General features: G+C 42.2%; 4 protein-coding genes across 14 annotated transcripts; 1 reads left to right on the top strand and 3 right to left on the bottom strand.

Annotated features, from left to right (window-relative positions):
- Positions 1-1,614: 1,614 nt before the first annotated feature.
- zgc:193726 (uncharacterized protein LOC561161 homolog) lies at positions 1,615-7,525 on the bottom strand. Of its 11 annotated transcripts, none has more exons than XM_055905643.1 (9): positions 6,658-7,525; positions 6,494-6,550; positions 6,346-6,402; positions 5,944-5,979; positions 5,742-5,762; positions 4,261-4,317; positions 4,108-4,158; positions 2,155-3,958; positions 1,615-1,867 (listed from the first exon to the last, which is right to left on the bottom strand). In XM_055905643.1, the coding sequence occupies exons 1-8, from the start codon at positions 6,735-6,737 to the stop codon at positions 3,820-3,822; spliced, it is 498 nt and encodes a 165-aa protein (XP_055761618.1). In that variant the 5' UTR covers positions 6,738-7,525; the 3' UTR covers positions 1,615-1,867; positions 2,155-3,819. The 11 variants fall into 11 exon arrangements, with proteins under 11 accessions (XP_055761618.1, XP_055761622.1, XP_055761620.1 ...); XM_055905647.1 differs by having other exon boundaries at positions 2,155-3,879; XM_055905645.1 differs by lacking the exon at positions 5,944-5,979.
- Positions 7,526-7,619: 94 nt separating this feature from the next.
- LOC129838576 (V-type proton ATPase subunit F-like) lies at positions 7,620-9,373 on the bottom strand. Its single transcript, XM_055905654.1, has 2 exons — positions 9,113-9,373; positions 7,620-8,656 (listed from the first exon to the last, which is right to left on the bottom strand). The coding sequence occupies exons 1-2, from the start codon at positions 9,268-9,270 to the stop codon at positions 8,455-8,457; spliced, it is 360 nt and encodes a 119-aa protein (XP_055761629.1). The 5' UTR covers positions 9,271-9,373; the 3' UTR covers positions 7,620-8,454.
- Positions 9,374-9,568: 195 nt separating this feature from the next.
- lamtor4 (late endosomal/lysosomal adaptor, MAPK and MTOR activator 4) lies at positions 9,569-12,112 on the top strand. The gene is made up of 4 exons (XM_055905655.1): positions 9,569-9,678; positions 10,007-10,090; positions 10,222-10,339; positions 10,460-12,112. The coding sequence occupies exons 1-4, from the start codon at positions 9,676-9,678 to the stop codon at positions 10,555-10,557; spliced, it is 303 nt and encodes a 100-aa protein (XP_055761630.1). The 5' UTR covers positions 9,569-9,675; the 3' UTR covers positions 10,558-12,112.
- An 817-nt stretch (positions 12,113-12,929) lies between these two features.
- On the bottom strand, positions 12,930-16,489 carry LOC129838574 (ADP-ribosylation factor 4). The gene is made up of 6 exons (XM_055905641.1): positions 16,306-16,489; positions 15,469-15,549; positions 14,537-14,646; positions 14,251-14,322; positions 13,802-13,927; positions 12,930-13,613 (listed from the first exon to the last, which is right to left on the bottom strand). Exons 1-6 carry the CDS (start codon positions 16,370-16,372, stop codon positions 13,527-13,529), a joined length of 543 nt encoding a protein of 180 aa, XP_055761616.1. The 5' UTR covers positions 16,373-16,489; the 3' UTR covers positions 12,930-13,526.
- Between the last annotated feature and the right edge of the window lie 12 nt (positions 16,490-16,501).

The following is a 16,501-nucleotide window of genomic DNA, read 5'->3' as shown; positions in this document are numbered from 1 at the left end:
GTCCAGAGCATGGAGGCGCTACCAGGAGACAGGCCAGTACATCAGGAGACGTGGAGGAGGCCGTAGGAGGGCAACAACCCAGCAGCAGGACCGCTACCTCCGCCTTTGTGCAAGGAGGTGCACTGCCAGCGCGCTGCAAAATGACCTCCAGCAGGCCACAAATGTGCATGTGTCTGCTCAAACGGTCAGAAACAGACTCCATGAGGGTGGTATGAGGGCCCGACGTCCACAGGTGGGGGTTGTGCTTACAGCCCAACACCGTGCAGGACGTTTGGCATTTGCCAGAGAACACCAAGATTGGCAAATTCGCCACTGGCGCCCTGTGCTCTTCACAGATGAAAGCAGGTTCACACTGAGCACATGAGCACATGTGACAGACGTGACAGAGTCTGGAGACGCCGTGGAGAACGTTCTGCTGCCTGCAACATCCTCCAGCATGACCGGTTTGGCGATGGGTCAGTCATGGTGTGGGGTGGCATTTCTTTGGGGGGCCGCACAGCCCTCCATGTGCTCGCCAGAGGTAGCCTGACTGCCAATAGGTACCGAGATGAGATCCTCAGACCCCTTGTGAGACCATATGCTGACACATGCACATTTGTGGCCTGCTGGAGGTCATTTTGCAGGGCTCTGGCAGTGCACCTCCTTGCACAAAGGCGGAGGTAGCGGTCCTGCTGCTGGGTTGTTGCCCTCCTACGGCCTCCTCCACGTCTCCTGATGTACTGGCCTGTCTCCTGGTAGCGCCTCCATGCTCTGGACACTACGCTGACAGACACAGCAAATCTTTTTGCCACAGCTCGCATTGATGTGCCATCCTGGATGAACTGCACTACCTGAGCCACTTGTGTGGGTTGTAGACTCCGTCTCATGCTACCACTAGAGTGAGAGCACCGCCAGCATTCAAAAGTGACCAAAACATCAGCCAGGAAGCATAGGAACTGAGAAGTGGTCTGTGGTCACCACCTGCAGAATCACTCCTTTTTTGGAGGTGTCTTGCTAATTGCCTATACTTTCCACCTTTTGTCTATTCCATTTGCACAACAGCATGTGACATTTATTGTCAATCAGTGTTGCTTCCTAAGTGGACAGTTTGATTTCACAGAAGTGTGATTGACTTGGAGTTGCATTGTGTTAAGTGTTCCCTTTATTTTTTTGAGCAGTGTATTTACCTCCCTCTAATTAGAGAGAGGGGAGGTAAGGGGGCTGGTTGGCATGCCTCTTTCCCTACACATTCAGGGCCTGTGTCTGGCCATCAATCCCTCTCCCTGTTACCAGAGTAGCCAACTGTAACAGAATCCACTCTATTCTCTGGGCTCAGCGTTGGTTCACTCATCCCTGACTGCAGACCAACTCTCCTTACCCACCTGTGGCAGCCAGGTGAAAGTAAACTGATCTGCCCACTTGTGAAAAGCAGGACTTAATACGATATTAATCCAGCAGGTGAATGATTCATGACATTAGGCCATAGCCTCATAGCCAACAGGGACAAAGGTCTGAGTGTCTGGTGGATTACTTCACATTGATCATTTAGTTACTTATAATTTAGACAGTGTGTGTTGAAAGGGGGGAGGGGCACTTAGGCCAACATGGCAATATCCATCTCAAACTCCAGTGGTACAAGTTTCCAGAACCATGCTTTTATTTTACACATTCTATTTATCAGCTTAATGATGAACGATTTTCGTCTTCACAAAACCAGTGCAGGTGTTGGGTCTGTATTGTCAGTTGAGTCCTGTGCGATCCGGTAGGCACCATCACGCCACGGTGTCTGAGGTGGCGGTGTGAGGGAAGACGCCGTTCTTGCGGAAAAAGCTCTCTTTCACAATGGCGTTGAGTGCGTACATCGGGACGTAGGCCTTGTTCATGTCACCTGCATTCAGAAGGGGCGCAGCAGGGACAGTTACCATGACAACTGGAGATAAGACATGGAATTAGTAGAGCTAAAAGCTGGTCAGGACAATGATGTCACCCCCTGAATAGTTTTTTCTACTGTATACCCTCCCATTGCATGTGATGTTCCAGTTAATTTATGCTATTTATATGTTTAAACATTTCAAATCCATGAGTGGTTTTACCATGTTGATAGAATGCCTGTTTAATTGGTTAATCAACAATTAAGCTTAATAATTTAAAAGAAAAAAATGTGTTGTTTTTTACCCAGACCCCATCCATACTGCCAGTTGCTGGTTATAGGGTAGAGGTACTTGACCTCAGGATCCTTTCGCTTCCTGAGGAGGAGGTATTTGTAGCGTCCAGTCTCCTCTTCCGAAAAGCCATCATACAGCACATCCCGAGTCTCTCCCGAAACCGGCCGCATCACATCGATAATGACCTTCTCATCTCTACTTTTGACCTGCGTCCCTTCTCTGGTCAGCGTTTTCACCGGTTTAGCTTCACGTTGAGGTTCGTTGATTTGTGGCAGTTTCACCCCTCGTTTTTCACCCACCTTTTTGACGAGTTTAGGTTTGATCCAGTTATCTCGAAACCAATTTAGTCTGACAATTTTTTCTTTCAAAATAGCCTCCTTCCAAAACTCCTGTTTTTGAGAATCCATGGCCGCTGCTCTTCCCAAAAGTCAGCTAGTCTTCTTGCGGGTTGAGGTTATGCACAACTGTCACCCAAAGCAATTCAATATTTGGAATATCCTTTTATTATCTGGATACATTCAGCACCAATACAATCTCCATCACATTAAATGTGCAAGAGAAATTGCACGAGATGTAGGGTTGAATGTTCCATCACCAAAATGTGTGCGGGTATCATGGCGCGCTCGTGAAACCTCTCCAAACATTTGCGTAACAAAAGGTTTATGTCGTCACACCAGGGCCGGTTCCCCTTTTGGGGGCCCTAAGCGAGATTTGATTGGCCAAGCGGTCAATATTTTTTTGTTCCCCCCCTCTTGACATTGGAGACAAAAAATGTACGTTTTAAAGTGAAATTCCTGCAATTATACACATTTTGCCATAGGGTGTTGAGAAAATATTGCAGTTTTAAAGCAAGTTGTCTGCAGTTGTACACATTTTGCCATGGGGCGGAGAGAATATTTTGCAATTTTAGAATAGATTTCATGCAATTCTACTCATTTTGTCATGGGCCAGATAGAAATATGGTAAGCTATATGCTGTTTTAAAGCTAAATTTCTGCAATTCTACACATTTTGCCATGACTTATGCCATGTTAATGATATCTGAGTGAGAGTGACTAACAAAATCAATGGGGTCCCCCTGGAGTACAGGCCCCTGGCCACGTGCCCTGTGTCCAAGGTTGCTATTCGGACATGATTACTACAAGTTTAGATACCTGGCTAGACTAATTTACCAATCTAAAAATTGTTCGCTGACATGGCTACTTGAGTGACTGCACAATCACATTTCGAACTTGCATCTTGTGTATTCTAATATTATAACTCTCAACAGTTGAGAACCTGGGCGGGGATAACCGCTTATGTCAAGCAGGCCCTGTGTCACACAATGACACATATTTGATAATTTTCTTTATTAAAAGTGGATAATCTCAAATTATTTAAGAAGATAATTATTAATCTGTCTTTACTAAATAGCAACTTTTTAGGTTTACCACACACAAATTACACCCTCTGTACAACTCCTCTCCTATTGTCTCCTCTCCTCCATCACCAAGTGCTGCACATAAGCAATAGGCTGGTGGAGCGACTACAATATTTCCACATTTCTCTCAATCCTCTTATCTTTCCAGATCAGTGGTGACAAAAGTAATGGTTTAAGACAAATAGAGCACAGCCAGCAGCTCCTGTATGAGGCCCAACATCACACTTCTTCTCATCTTCCTCCACTGCTCTTCCGCTCATCTCTTGCCGTTGCCATGTGGGTCTCTGGTTGCCCCGCCTGCACTCTCGTCCCCGCCCTGGTTCAGTGCATGGCCCAGGTTAATCAGGGCACAGAGACTCACCATGCAGCCTGGAGAAGCTACTACATTTTCTAGTCTAAAAAGAGTTGCCAAGAAGGACAGAGGAAACATTGATTTCACTTCAACAATGTACAGTTTTGTAATGCTTGTTGTCTTCCCTCCTTTAGAGTTAAAGCGCCACCTACTGATAAAATGTATGAAGACTGACTGAAAACACATACTTACCCCGAAAGTTTTCTTTCCCTTATATCCACAAGGAAAGGAGGACTGTTGTATCTGTGTGCAGTAGAGGGGAAAGAAATGATTAATGGCATATTGGAACATGTGCACAACTAAAGGGTAGTTGCCTGTTTATAATAATAGAATAAGAGAACTCACGTAGTTAATGTTGAGTTGCTATCTGTCTCGTTCTGACTCTGCATCAACACCTCAGGCCTGTTGGCAAAAGAGCAACAACAGAGTGGGAGTTGAATTGTCACAGTATATATTTTCTATAGCATACCCACAACCCTTTCCACCAATGATCCTCCTCACGTTGAGCCACACTCTGTTTCAGTGCTGTTCCAAGGAATACAGAGCCTGTGTGGATACAGAGGGGATATCAGTAGTGAGTTAAACTACTCTGTCACTTGTTTTCTTTTGTTCTACTGTATTATTGACTATGTTTTGTTTATTCCATGTGTAACTCTGTGTTGCTGTATGTGTCGAATTGATATGCTTTATCTTGGCCAGGTCGCAATTGCAAATGAGAACTTGTTCTCAACTAGCCTACCTGGTTAAATAAAGGTGAAATAAAATGTTAAAAAAAAAATAAAAATAAAACTTCAAGTTATAGAACATTTCTTGTTTACTCAGCTGGGTTTCATCGCCTACATACAGTAAACATATAAAAAAACACACACAGGTCATGTACTAACATCAAGGCCTTTAGATTCAACAGAAGAGTATCACTTTATCAGTTACTCTGTCTGCACTTTGTATCCCTTTGCGTCATTCTGCTCAACTAGATATTCATGGTTGAGTAAGGCCTATAATTTTTTATGAACCAGAGTGAGTGTGGATTGAATCAAGAAAAGTGCAGACAGACATTTATGATTATATTTTTATGTGAAAAGCAGGCATTTATTGCATCACTCCTGGTTTGTAAAAAGCTTTTACTTGCGTACAAAAGAAGTGAAGTATATTTGGTTTAGTCACTTTACACAAAACAAGTAAGTATTTGACATAAAGTACTCAACATATTGAATGTAAGTTATGAACTATTATAATAGTTAATCTACTTTAAAACGCACCCTAGCATTAGTTTCCTTTTCATTTTTACTTCAACTCTGGTGCAGTACATTTCAGAAATAGTTGTAGTGCCGTTTTTCTGTTAGAGAGCAACAAAACCTATTACCAAAGTCATGCTGCAACCAATGTGATAACACGTGTTATTAAAAAACTTTGTGCCAATTTAAGCTGTCCTGTGTCAGTGTCATTTTCTGCCTATCCCATGGGGGTCATTGGTGGAGGCGCCCGCTATCTCGTCCCCTTTCTGCAGGGCTGACCCCAGATTAGCGTTCATACAGGTGGGAAGGTAGCAGAGAGACACGCTGCCTCTGGATTGAAAGGAGGGGAGTATCAGGTTAGAGGTCTGGAGTGTGTCCTGCTGGGTAGGGAGACATGCAGCAATGACCGTGTCACTGCTGCTAAAGAAACAGTTAAGGTTATGTATTTGCACTATTACTTTAACAATAGTGCAGTTGGACACACACACAACAGTTGGACACATACACAACAGTTGGACACACACACAGGCTTGTGTGCTCAGTCAAAATGATTCAATCGCGTTGTACTTGCGTACATTTAGGGAGACTTACGGTATTGCATGGTCGTAATCCCTGAAGGAGAAAGAAAAAAATACGAGATATTTTTGAAAAATGTATGTGAATCCATAAAACTTGTTCTTTCACATCTGGCAAAACAAGATTGAAAAGAGTTATGAGTCAATAGTGTTTACACACGCTAAAGTACATGTGTTTTGCCCTCAGGGGCCGTGCTGAGTTTGAAGAGCTGACTTACAATAATGGACTCATATTCTCCATAGGAAGTATAATTCTGTAACGATAGAACAAGGTAGAACAACTTTGTTGGTCAATTGCACACAAGGTCCAACCGAAATTGTACTTCCACTTTAAACCCAACCCCTCCAAAAAGACACACATGATTTTGGAGAGGTACGAGGGGCTGCCACCTGTGCGTCCAGGAAGATGGTGTTGTGGGGGGTTAAGTCCCTTGCTCAAGGGCATACCGGTAGGCAATGGCATCTAGGATTTGAGACCCGGGATTCAAACTGGCTCGCCTCTCTAAGCGCTAGGCTACTTGCCGCCCAACATGAGATGCAATGTGCGTGTTCTTTCTTCTAAATGGCATACAACATTTGGATTCAACAAAATACAAATATAAACCCATAAATATACTCACTGAAAGGGGAAGGGAATCTCTGTTTCATTGGACTCTGTGTCATTCGACATGAAGGGTCTGAAAGAGCAAAGCAGTATGTTGGTCACACTATTCTCACATTTAGTCAAACTCATCCTTGTTTTTAGAAGTATTAGAACCCAAAACTCACTGTGTAGTGTTTCTCACTGTGTCGTTGAGTTGAGGAAGAGTCTCATATTCATATTGTCTACAGAGGAAATAAAATGCACATGCCTCACAGGTTACAACTCTATCCATCTTGTCCGCCATCCATACCTCTAATCTCCTATTTTCACAGGTAGATAGATGTCTTACCTCTGAGTGCTGTTGAAGGGGACTGGGAATCCAAAGACGTAGCCCAGGAGGAGGACACCGAGAGACCAGGCAGGGATCATGTTCTCCGGAAGGGCCGTCAGGTCCGTGAAAAGAATCCCCAGTGTTCAGGTACAGATTCTTTCTGGGAGGACCTCTTATATAGCTTACTGAGCACCTATTGGCCAACCTTCCATATCTTTATAAGTAGAACAGAGCTGTGTTTGTGTATTGGTGTTTGTCCCTGGTTCACTGAAGAACATGGAAGAATTGAAGGACTCACACGTCCAGCAAGATAAATGATGAGGCCCGTCACAAGGTTGTCCAAATATTTGCCAGTTGGTTCACAGCATCCGTGTGTGCAGGCCCCCACATACTGTAATACATCAGGTTCAGTCTCAGGGTCGGGCTTTAATCATGGGAACCACTCTAAATCAGATTTATTGTCAGGGATAATATACTGGGCTTTAAGGTTTTTGGAAAAAAAAATCTGTGATTGAAGCTTGTCCTCCACCACTGGCACAGAGATGCTGGGAAGTACTTCACTTCTGCCTAAACTATGCAGTGAGATATTAAACAAACTTTGACTGCATGGGAATTTTACCCTACTTCCCAAAAGAAACTACCTGGTCAAGTCACATCATCAGGAAAGCTTGTATCTCTTTTACAGACAGGGTTGGAGAGAGGCATAGTTGGTAGTGGGATTTCATTATGACTGACATGTAACATTCTTGTCCTACTTCAGGCTACTAGCGCTATAAGGCTTTAGAATCAGCATGGAGGATTGCTGGTTCTAATTTCAAGATTTTGTACAGTATGAAATAATGAAGTCTTCCAAGCTAACATACAGGGAATTGTTTAAGGCTTTTGTGAGATTGTGGATAGTGTGATTGTCTTCTAATATCAAACATTTAAGACAGTTGTCCTGGTCTTGACATTATTATTAATAACTTACACAGCACAGGTTGGTATAGAATAATAATTATTTTTAAACATCTATTTTTTTTTTTATACAGGTATAAGTTAAAACTGTCACAACTGCAATACATTACGACATTTTGCAGTGCTAAACACTGTTTTTTCAAGCTGTGCCATTCTTGTGTGGATTTTCTGTTGATGAGATGTACAGTATTATTCCCCAATCCACAGGGTACATGTCACCAGATGATGAAATGCTACTTTACAGTTTAAGATACATAGAGAATGTTTCCATAAATTACAAATGTGAAGTTAACACAGACACAGTCATGGTCACATGCATGATCGGACAAATGTTACACTCCCTGAATTGCAGATGACTATCTACAATTCTTTGCTGAGATGTTTTATGCAAGCATAATCTCCCCAAGGTTATGACAAAATGAAGCAAGCATTTGAAAATCAGACTAGATGAGACCACAAGATACAGTACCTGCGTAAGATTTCATACAACATGAATAACCCGGAAAGGTATACTGCAAAACAATTCAACCATCAATGTGGTCAATGAACAGTAATACCATAATGTTCCAGGCAAAGGAATGAAAAACTAAACTATTACATCAAACAATTCAACATTGGGTCTGGCGAAAATGCATTGCCAGGTGGATGGAGCAGGACCATGGCAAGAGATGAGAGTGGGACTGTAGGTACCACATATGGCCTCAGTCAATATGGATAACACATGAAACTGCCATCAGGCCAATTCATACTTTACAGCTTTCATGGTATTACACAAGATAACTAATTTAGGATCACGACAGTCTCCAAAGTCCCCCTCTTCCATCTCTGTCCCTGCATCTTTGGGTACGTGTTGTGTGTTTATCGGAAGTCCTCAGCAGAGAACATGCCCTTGGCCCTGCGTAGGATGGAGTCCTTGGAGGCGTCATATGGGTGCTCCTTGGAGGGTATCTCCAGCACGGCAGGGATGGACTCCATGTGCTGGTCGATGGCGTGACGGATCATCTCTGCTATGAACTGGTTGATCAGGATGATGCCGATGTCATTGCGGGTCAGGAAACTCCTAGGAGGGAGCATAACAGAAGTAAGTAAATTAGAGAGACGATGACTGTGAACATTACAGTGCAGGTCTTTAAACACCAAAAAACAAGGTATGTTGTCCAGCAGTAACTTATATGGATTGAAAGAGATACTAGTAGTATTTCAAGGTGATATAATTAATCAAATCACACAACTAGGCCTAATGGAATACAGATATCATGATACCACCTAAGTACAGATTGTAGCACCAGATAATGTTATTTACCCCCCCCCAGAAAAATTGTATCCATTATACTGGGAGTTACAGGATAGGTACTGTTAGGTGTAGCACAGATAATGTTCGATGTTACCAATGCAATTACAAACATAATATAGCATCAACTGTGTTCACCCTGTGTGCAAACAAGCGCACAGTTTGTCTGCTTTTAGCTATTTTTCTTCGATCTCAAAATTTGGTAGATAGCTAGCTATAACTTACTTGAAGGTCTCCTCTATCTCTGCGATGCTTGTCTCCTTCTCGACCACCAAGAAATTCGGGCTACGATTTTTATTCAGCTCGCCAATGCCACCGAGTAGGAACCCGGTACACGTGTCTTCATCGCCAATAACGGCAATTAATTTACCTCGCCCAGCCATTATTCAATTCTACAAGATAAAACTGCAAAAACAAGCAATGACTGAAGTGTTTCTCCTTCTCTGAATCACGAAACTGTCAGCTGACCAGTACTTCCGCTTTTGGTGAGCTCTTTGGAGATGTCAGCTGTCACAAAACGCAGATAGCGCCATCTACTGGTCTATATAATTTTCCATATCATGAAATGGCGAGCAGGACAAAATGACTGTCTATCAATGACAATGCAATACATTGAATAGCTTTAAATTGTTTTGTAAACGAAGTAGTGGTTTTGGGTTTATGCCTCATCAAAGGATAAAATACTTCTATATCGGAATAACGTGACGTCACATCAGCTGATGAAGTCACGTGAAAAAAAGAGAGGAAACGCATCAGATGGGCTTCCTCATCGGGCAAAATAAGTGAAAATGGTATAAACTCTTATATTTTGCTTTACTGGTAGTCTGTGACTTTGTATTGTGTAAAAGCAACGTAATTCAGTGGTTCATACTGTTGTATCAGCTACATTGTAGCCTATTTTGTGTGTACTGTAGTGCGTTTGATAGTTTTCTGGCTCCGATGTCTCGCTAACTAGCTGTAAACACTGATTCTTTGTGGCCACTTTTACTATTGACAAAAGCAGATTTGATGTAAAGTTAATCTCCTTTGAGCTTTGAAAACAGTGTTTGGTGGCAGGTAATTGTACCTCTCCCACAGATCCTAACATGTGTCCATGTATGTCATTTGTTTGTGTTTTAGACTACTAGCGCTCTGACACAGGGTCTGGAGAGGATCCCTGATCAACTGGGGTATTTGGTGATCAGTGAGGATGGCGTATTGGCAGTATGTTCACACAAATATGCGTATATGTATGTCCTGCCCTGGTAGCAGCTTAGATAAAGCCCAGGTTGCAGCACGCCTATCCTCCACTCCATCTCATTTCCAACTGACTCCCTGTTACCCCCCTCTCTCAGTCTGCGGGGGAGCTGGAGAATGATGAGCACACAGCTGGGGTCATAATGCAGATGGTGCGGACAGCATGTCGCTTCAGACTGCAGGGTGCTGCTGAGCCACCATTCAAACGCATGTCAGGTAAGTCTGACAACACACACCTGGGACCTAGGGTCACTCATTCGAACGCACATACACACAGTATTGCTGTTGCCAACATGCCGCTCTAACCAGACCTCCCTGTGTTCTATTTCTTCACAGTCATGCTAGAGGACTATGTGTACACAGTGACCGTGTCTGGTCAGAAAGTGTTTGTGGTGAAACGTCAGAACAACAAGAGGGAACCTGTAGTGGTGTAGAACCATGCAGTGAAGATGGGTTGGGAGGACGAAGGACATCACTCCAATCAACTCACACAGGACAGGAACTCTGTAATCCACTGAACTGTTTTGTTCCATTCCTCGTTATATAAGGTTTTAGAACAACAGAAGAAAGCACATATGAAGTTACACTGAACAAAAATATTAATACAACATGTAACAATTTCAAAGATTTTACTGAGTTGAAGTTCATAGAAGGAAATCAGTCAATTGAAATAAATTAATTAGGCCCTAATCTAGGGATTTCACATGAGTGGGCAGTGGTGTGGCCTGGGAGGTCATAGGCCCACACACTGGGGAGCCAGGACCAGCCAATCAGAATGAGTTTCCCCCCCAAAATGGCATTATTACAGACATAAATACTCCTCAGCACCCCCCATTCCCCTACTCAGATGATCCCGCAGGTTAAGAAGCTGGATGTGGAGGTCCTGGGCTGGCGTGGTTACACGTGGTCTGCAGTTGTGAGGCCGGTTGGATGTACTGCCAAAATCTCTAAAATGGTGTTTGAGGTGGCTTATTGTAGAGAAATGAACATTACATTCTCTGGCAACAGCTCTGTTGGACATTCCTGCAGTCAGCATGCCAATTGCAGGCTCCCTCAACTTGAGACATCTGTGGCATCGTGTTGTGTGACAACTCCACATTTTAGAGAGGCCTTTTATTGTCCCCCGGCACAAGGTGCACCTGTGTAATCACGCTATTTAATACACTTCTTGATATGCCACACCTGTCAGGTGGATGGCTTATCTTGGCAAAGGAGAAATGCTCATTAACATGGATGTAAACAAATTTGTGCACAAAGTTTGAGAGAAATAAGCTTGTGTGTAAAGAATTTCTGGGATCTTTTATTTCAGCTCATGAAACATGAGACCAACACTTTACATATTAAGTTTATATTTTTGTTCAGTATAGATATTGAAGAATTCACATTGAATGGGCCAAAATAGTCATGTCAAACTGCATGTAATCTTAATTGGTAACTTTGTAATGAGAAATGGAACAGAATAGTGTCGTGGTGTATTAGTCCCTACAGTGTGTGATAATGAATTGTTGGTTTGTGTGTGGCAGGTAGACTGGAATTCAATCTATTCAGTTTATAGTATCTGTGCACTTGCTATTTAGTTTGAATGCTCCCTAATAACCCAGCAGGGTTTTGTTTAACATACTGAATGTTGCAGATAGAAATACCATGGATAGAGCTGACATCTTTTAAATACCTCTGAGGTATGTCTGTTATACTTAATACATTTCTATGTATTAATGTTGTGCCCTATGGAATGTGGCTTGATGGAAATTGATATTTTTAGGGTGACTGTTGTTTTTTTTCTAACCTGAACTGAGTATCACGTCTGCAATGTTTATATGTAATTGCTATCAGTACTAATGTGTGTATATACACATGCAATGACTGTTTTATCGTGAGCTATTGTCTTTGCATGTTAAATTGTCTGGAAGATTTAGGGTCCTTCTCTAAATGAAATAGCTTGGTTTTACTATTTTGATTACCTCAAATAAAGCTTTGCTTATAAACATCCACATGCTTTGAACTTGTTTATAAATGCCTTTTTAAAGTTGCACTATGCTGAAATTGCTCCGCCATTTCCTGGTTGCTAAAATTCTAATAGTTTGCCTAATTTCAGTTTGTGACAAAAACCAGTAAGCATAGTGTGGAGAATCATTGCAGCATTTAAACTTTAAATATTTTCTCCATAACCCAAAATATATTTTCAGCTGTTTGAAGCTGTTGTACAAAAGTAAAAGATGCAAAAACTAAATGGAAGGTGAGGCATAGAAATTTTACAAATCTACTGCGTCCAAGCTGTATCACATCCGGCCGTGACTGAGTCCCATAGGCAGGCGCACAATTGAACCAGCGTCGGCCGTGGTAGGCCGTCATTGTAAGTAATTTGTTCTTAACCTGCCTAGTTAAAGACTTGCTGTCAATGAATTACATATCTTTAACTTAAATTTGTGACTTTGGTCAGGTTGCCCAAAAAGTTCCATATTGCAGCTTTAAAGCTGCGTGCTTTAAAGCTGCATAATGAAAATATCTAAGTAGGATTTTAATCTGAAAATTAAGAGGGAAATGTAAATGGGCGTGGAACTGTTTTTATAAGCACATTAAAGCAGTTTACTTCCCCAACTACACAATTTACTTTTCAAAGTATCAGAGTTGTTGATAAACCTAGGAGAATCTGCTCTCTTTGCTTAAAACGTACAAACTAAAACTGAACAGGTTGTTTAGGCTAAAGTTAAGAAACATTCCCAACTATTTGAACCAGGGCCACATCTCACGATCCTCCATGACTAACTATGTCCGACCTCGCACTCAGAAGACAATGTTTCAGCAGTTGAGAAAAGAAAAAAAACATTTTATTGCATCATAATGGCCTTTGAAATGACTGAAGGTCCTGCTCTCTTCACATTGTTTAGGAATGGAACTGGCCTTCAGGTTCAGCTCTCTGGAATGACTCAGTCAGGGAAGGTCAGAGGGGTTTTGCACCCAAAACCCCACCGCTGCCCTCCCCCATATACTGTTTCCAACAAACTCCCGGTATCCAAATACCCCCACCAAACAAAACCTAGTGGCCCACCCTTCCATTCCTCAACATTAGCACACAACCATCATGTGAATCTGTTTTTTTAAAACATGCAACTTAAAACAATTTTACTGTTGAGGAAGTTGGGTGGCATAAAGGAAGAAACAGTCTATGAAACATCTGCAGGTTTCACAATAATGGGAATAAAAGGGAAGAATGATGAAAAAAAGGTTTCAGAACAGGAACTGATTGCAAAGTCCATAACTGCAAGTTCTACCAGACAGACACACTGATCATTTAAAAAGTTGCAGTTTTTTTTCTTCCATTGATGAAATGCTCAGCCTGCGCCCCTTCTCTTGCTCGTGTGTTCAGATCTCTTTCGCGCCGGTCCTGCGATTTCTCCATTCTTTAGCGTTTCGACAGCTCGTTGGAAAGCCAGTCCAGTCCTTCGTATAGCCCAGTGCCCTGGGTAGCACAGGTAGCCTGGACATGCCACTGGAAGGAGAGAGACATAATGAGTTGCTGTACATAAAATCCAGTAATGTCATACATATTAATAACTGCATAGCCACAGTGTATACTACATGGACCACATCTTTATCTGGTCAGAAATACATTTTACTGTACAACTCTTTGGAAGGACTGTTCAAGTGTGTGTGTGTGTATGAGAGAGATATGCTCACAACTCTGCTGCGCAAGCTCTGCAGGCCCAGTTTGTCTGTGAGGTCGCTCACTGCCATAGCGTTGGGCAGGTCCTGTTTGTTTGCAAACACCAGCAACACTGCCTCCCTCAACTCATCCTCCTGCAGCTGTAGAGAGAGAAATAAATGTGAAAATTGGTAGGGAGAACAAGGGGAGGGAAAACATTTATGGAGGCGACCTTTGTCAATGGGAAACCATTGGCCACAGAAGGCTGTGTGTGTCAACACGGATAATGAATGATCAGTCACAATGGCAACTATATAAATAACACCATTATTTACCACTGAATTACTGTTTATTTTCCCATGTCAACCATGAGCTCAGTTTTAGGTTCCTTTTCAAAGAAATATGGTAAATGCCAACACAAAATGCATACTGTTCCTTGACCAAAAACAACAGTAGCTTATAAATAGACGTGTGCAACACGTACCATTTTAGACAGCTCCTCTGCCGATTCCGCTACTCTCTCTCTGTCGTTGCTGTCCACTACGAAGATAAGGCCCTGTGAAGTCAAGGTTCAAAAGTCAGGCTACTGTTATGTATTTTGTCTACTCTACATATTCACCTAGCTTTTGAGATAAACAAGGGTTATTTTGACAGGGTCCATTCTGACACATTGATTCTGGCACTATTTGTATAGTTGAATTAAGATATCAAATATATGCAATGATGACATCACTGATGTATGTCACAGGTGTGTCACAGGTGTGTCATACCTGTGTGTTCTGGAAGTAGTGCCTCCAGAGGGGGCGGATCTTGTCCTGACCGCCCACATCCCACACGGTGAAACAAATGTTCTTGTACTCAACAGTCTCCACGTTAAAACCTGCTCAGTCACCGAAGAGCGAGAGAGAGCATCAGCAACAGGAATTCACAGAGACTAGATCCAGAGTCACCAGTCTGACACTTTCAGCACAAAACAGCTCCAATCTAGATCACTATGGTAGAAATACGTTTCTGTATAAAATAAGCTAATTAAAACCAATTTGCAATAGGAGTAAACTATTACTTGTAGCTCAAATTGAAAAACGAATGGTGACCCAGTTCTGTCTATCTGATCTCAGGTGGGACAAACCATTATTTTCTTCCCTACTTATTTTGTCTAGGAGTTTAGACACTTATCGACCAATCTGCTCCATAAAAAGAGCCACCTCACCCAGCAAGCCCCAACAGCTCTAGAGCATGGAGGCAGTATAGCCATCTACTGTTCTTTGTCCCAGAATGCAAGGCTTAAAACCATTCAGCTCCAGTTCTATACCTCACTGTCGTGTCCAAAAATATTTTTTTGCTGAAATTTGACAGACTGAATTGTTGAGTGCACAGCTCTGTGTGGACCTTATTGACCATTTCCATGAACATTAAACAAGGTAGGCCTACATTCCTGAACAATTATACTTGATTACCATGGCGACACATCAAAGATTTGGCTCAGTGTGTGTCATGCTACATCAGTCACCAGGACAAGACATCAAAAAAAATCTGCCCACAAGCTCCATGAGAAAGCAAGTCACCCATTTAAATCAGATTACTGAGAGATGTTTTTAAAGACAGTCTGCCAGGAGCTGAGAGGGCCCATGTTTTGCATATGGTTGTGTATGCTAGAGATCTATCCATCTTTGGCTCTGGTCATAGCCAGAGATTTTCTTACCAATGGTTGGAATTGTGGTTACAATCTCCCCCAGCTTCAGTTTGTAGAGAATAGTAGTCTTTCCAGCAGCGTCCAAACCAACTACAGAAGAAAAGAGTAATGTCAAACTTCTCAATCATAATAAACCCATATAGATTTTTTTTGTATGGAAAATAAGTAACCTAACAAAAAAAAACAAGCAAGACAAACGTATTGTACTGCAACTTCATGAAATAGATAGGTATCCATTACAAAACAGGTCTGTCTCCGTGTCAAATGAAATCCCTCTGACAGCTGACAGAGGGGGTGCCTAGTTTCCCATCAGCTGTCAAACTGCAATGATTTGGACAACGTATATAAATATATATAGGTTAGCATCTGAGCCTTTAGCTCAAATTAGGAGCAGCATCCACAACCCCGAAATATAGGCTGTCCAACATATAGGTGTAGAAGTTATGGTAAGAGGGATGGACATGATTCTAGATGCGTCGCATTGAAAACTATAGACCCATTAAAAAAAGTTCACTATATCTACCAACTTGTATAGACATGAGATATGACGTAGCTAAGCCATTTGTTGGTATTAAGTGAACAAACTACAAGTAATTATTGTGCAATAGCTAGCAATTTTCCGTCTAAGCCCGAGTGTTAGCCTAGCTAGTCTGTGTTTTTACCCCGATTGCTCTCAAACGAGTAATGTTTACGTTACAAGACTTGTGAACAGGTAGTTTACTATAACTGTAATATTTCACAAAAATCAAAGTACATCCCTGATATGGCAACCCCCTTCCACTAGCTAGCTAACGTTAGCTAACAGCCAGCTAGTTCCTTGGCCAGGTTGATAAGAGGATTGCTCACCCATAAGTATCCTCATCTGTTTTTTGCCAAAAAGCCTGGAAAATATCGACGAAATTGTTAGCCCCATGTTGTGAAAGAGCTCCGCTTGACGATAATAAAATAGAAAACCAAAGCTGTTTATTGTAACCAGACAGAGAGTGGGTGCAGCTTCTCTTTCGCAGTCTTCTCAGATGCCACGTCCAGGCCAACGCGAAAT

Source organism: Salvelinus fontinalis, chromosome 39, assembly GCF_029448725.1.
Source record: "Salvelinus fontinalis isolate EN_2023a chromosome 39, ASM2944872v1, whole genome shotgun sequence".
Classification (NCBI taxonomy): Eukaryota; Metazoa; Chordata; class Actinopteri; order Salmoniformes; family Salmonidae; genus Salvelinus; species Salvelinus fontinalis.
Note: the sequence above shows the minus strand (reverse complement) of the source record. Positions and strands in the feature narration are given on the sequence as shown.

What these genes read in the sequence shown, in the direction of transcription:
- zgc:193726 (XM_055905642.1), bottom strand. Translation starts at nt 2,551, where the DNA reads ATGGATTCTCAAAAACAGGAGTTTTGGAAGGAGGCTATTTTGAAAGAA. An exon ending in GCAGTATGGATGGGGTCTGG is followed by an intron (nt 1,868 to 2,154) that starts GTAAAAAACAAC and finishes TTCTGAATGCAG; the next exon opens with GTGACATGAACAAGGCCTAC.
- LOC129838576 (XM_055905654.1), bottom strand. Translation starts at nt 9,270, where the DNA reads ATGGCTGGGCGAGGTAAATTAATTGCCGTTATTGGCGATGAAGACACG. An exon ending in GAGATAGAGGAGACCTTCAA is followed by an intron (nt 8,657 to 9,112) that starts GTAAGTTATAGC and finishes GCTCCCTCCTAG; the next exon opens with GAGTTTCCTGACCCGCAATG.
- lamtor4 (XM_055905655.1), top strand. An exon ending in GTGAGGATGGCGTATTGGCA is followed by an intron (nt 10,091 to 10,221) that starts GTATGTTCACAC and finishes CCCCTCTCTCAG; the next exon opens with TCTGCGGGGGAGCTGGAGAA. An exon ending in ACCATTCAAACGCATGTCAG is followed by an intron (nt 10,340 to 10,459) that starts GTAAGTCTGACA and finishes ATTTCTTCACAG; the next exon opens with TCATGCTAGAGGACTATGTG.
- LOC129838574 (XM_055905641.1), bottom strand. Translation starts at nt 16,372, where the DNA reads ATGGGGCTAACAATTTCGTCGATATTTTCCAGGCTTTTTGGCAAAAAA. An exon ending in ACAGATGAGGATACTTATGG is followed by an intron (nt 15,550 to 16,305) that starts GTGAGCAATCCT and finishes TTTCTTCTGTAG; the next exon opens with TTGGTTTGGACGCTGCTGGA. An exon ending in AACCACAATTCCAACCATTG is followed by an intron (nt 14,647 to 15,468) that starts GTAAGAAAATCT and finishes GTGACTGAGCAG; the next exon opens with GTTTTAACGTGGAGACTGTT.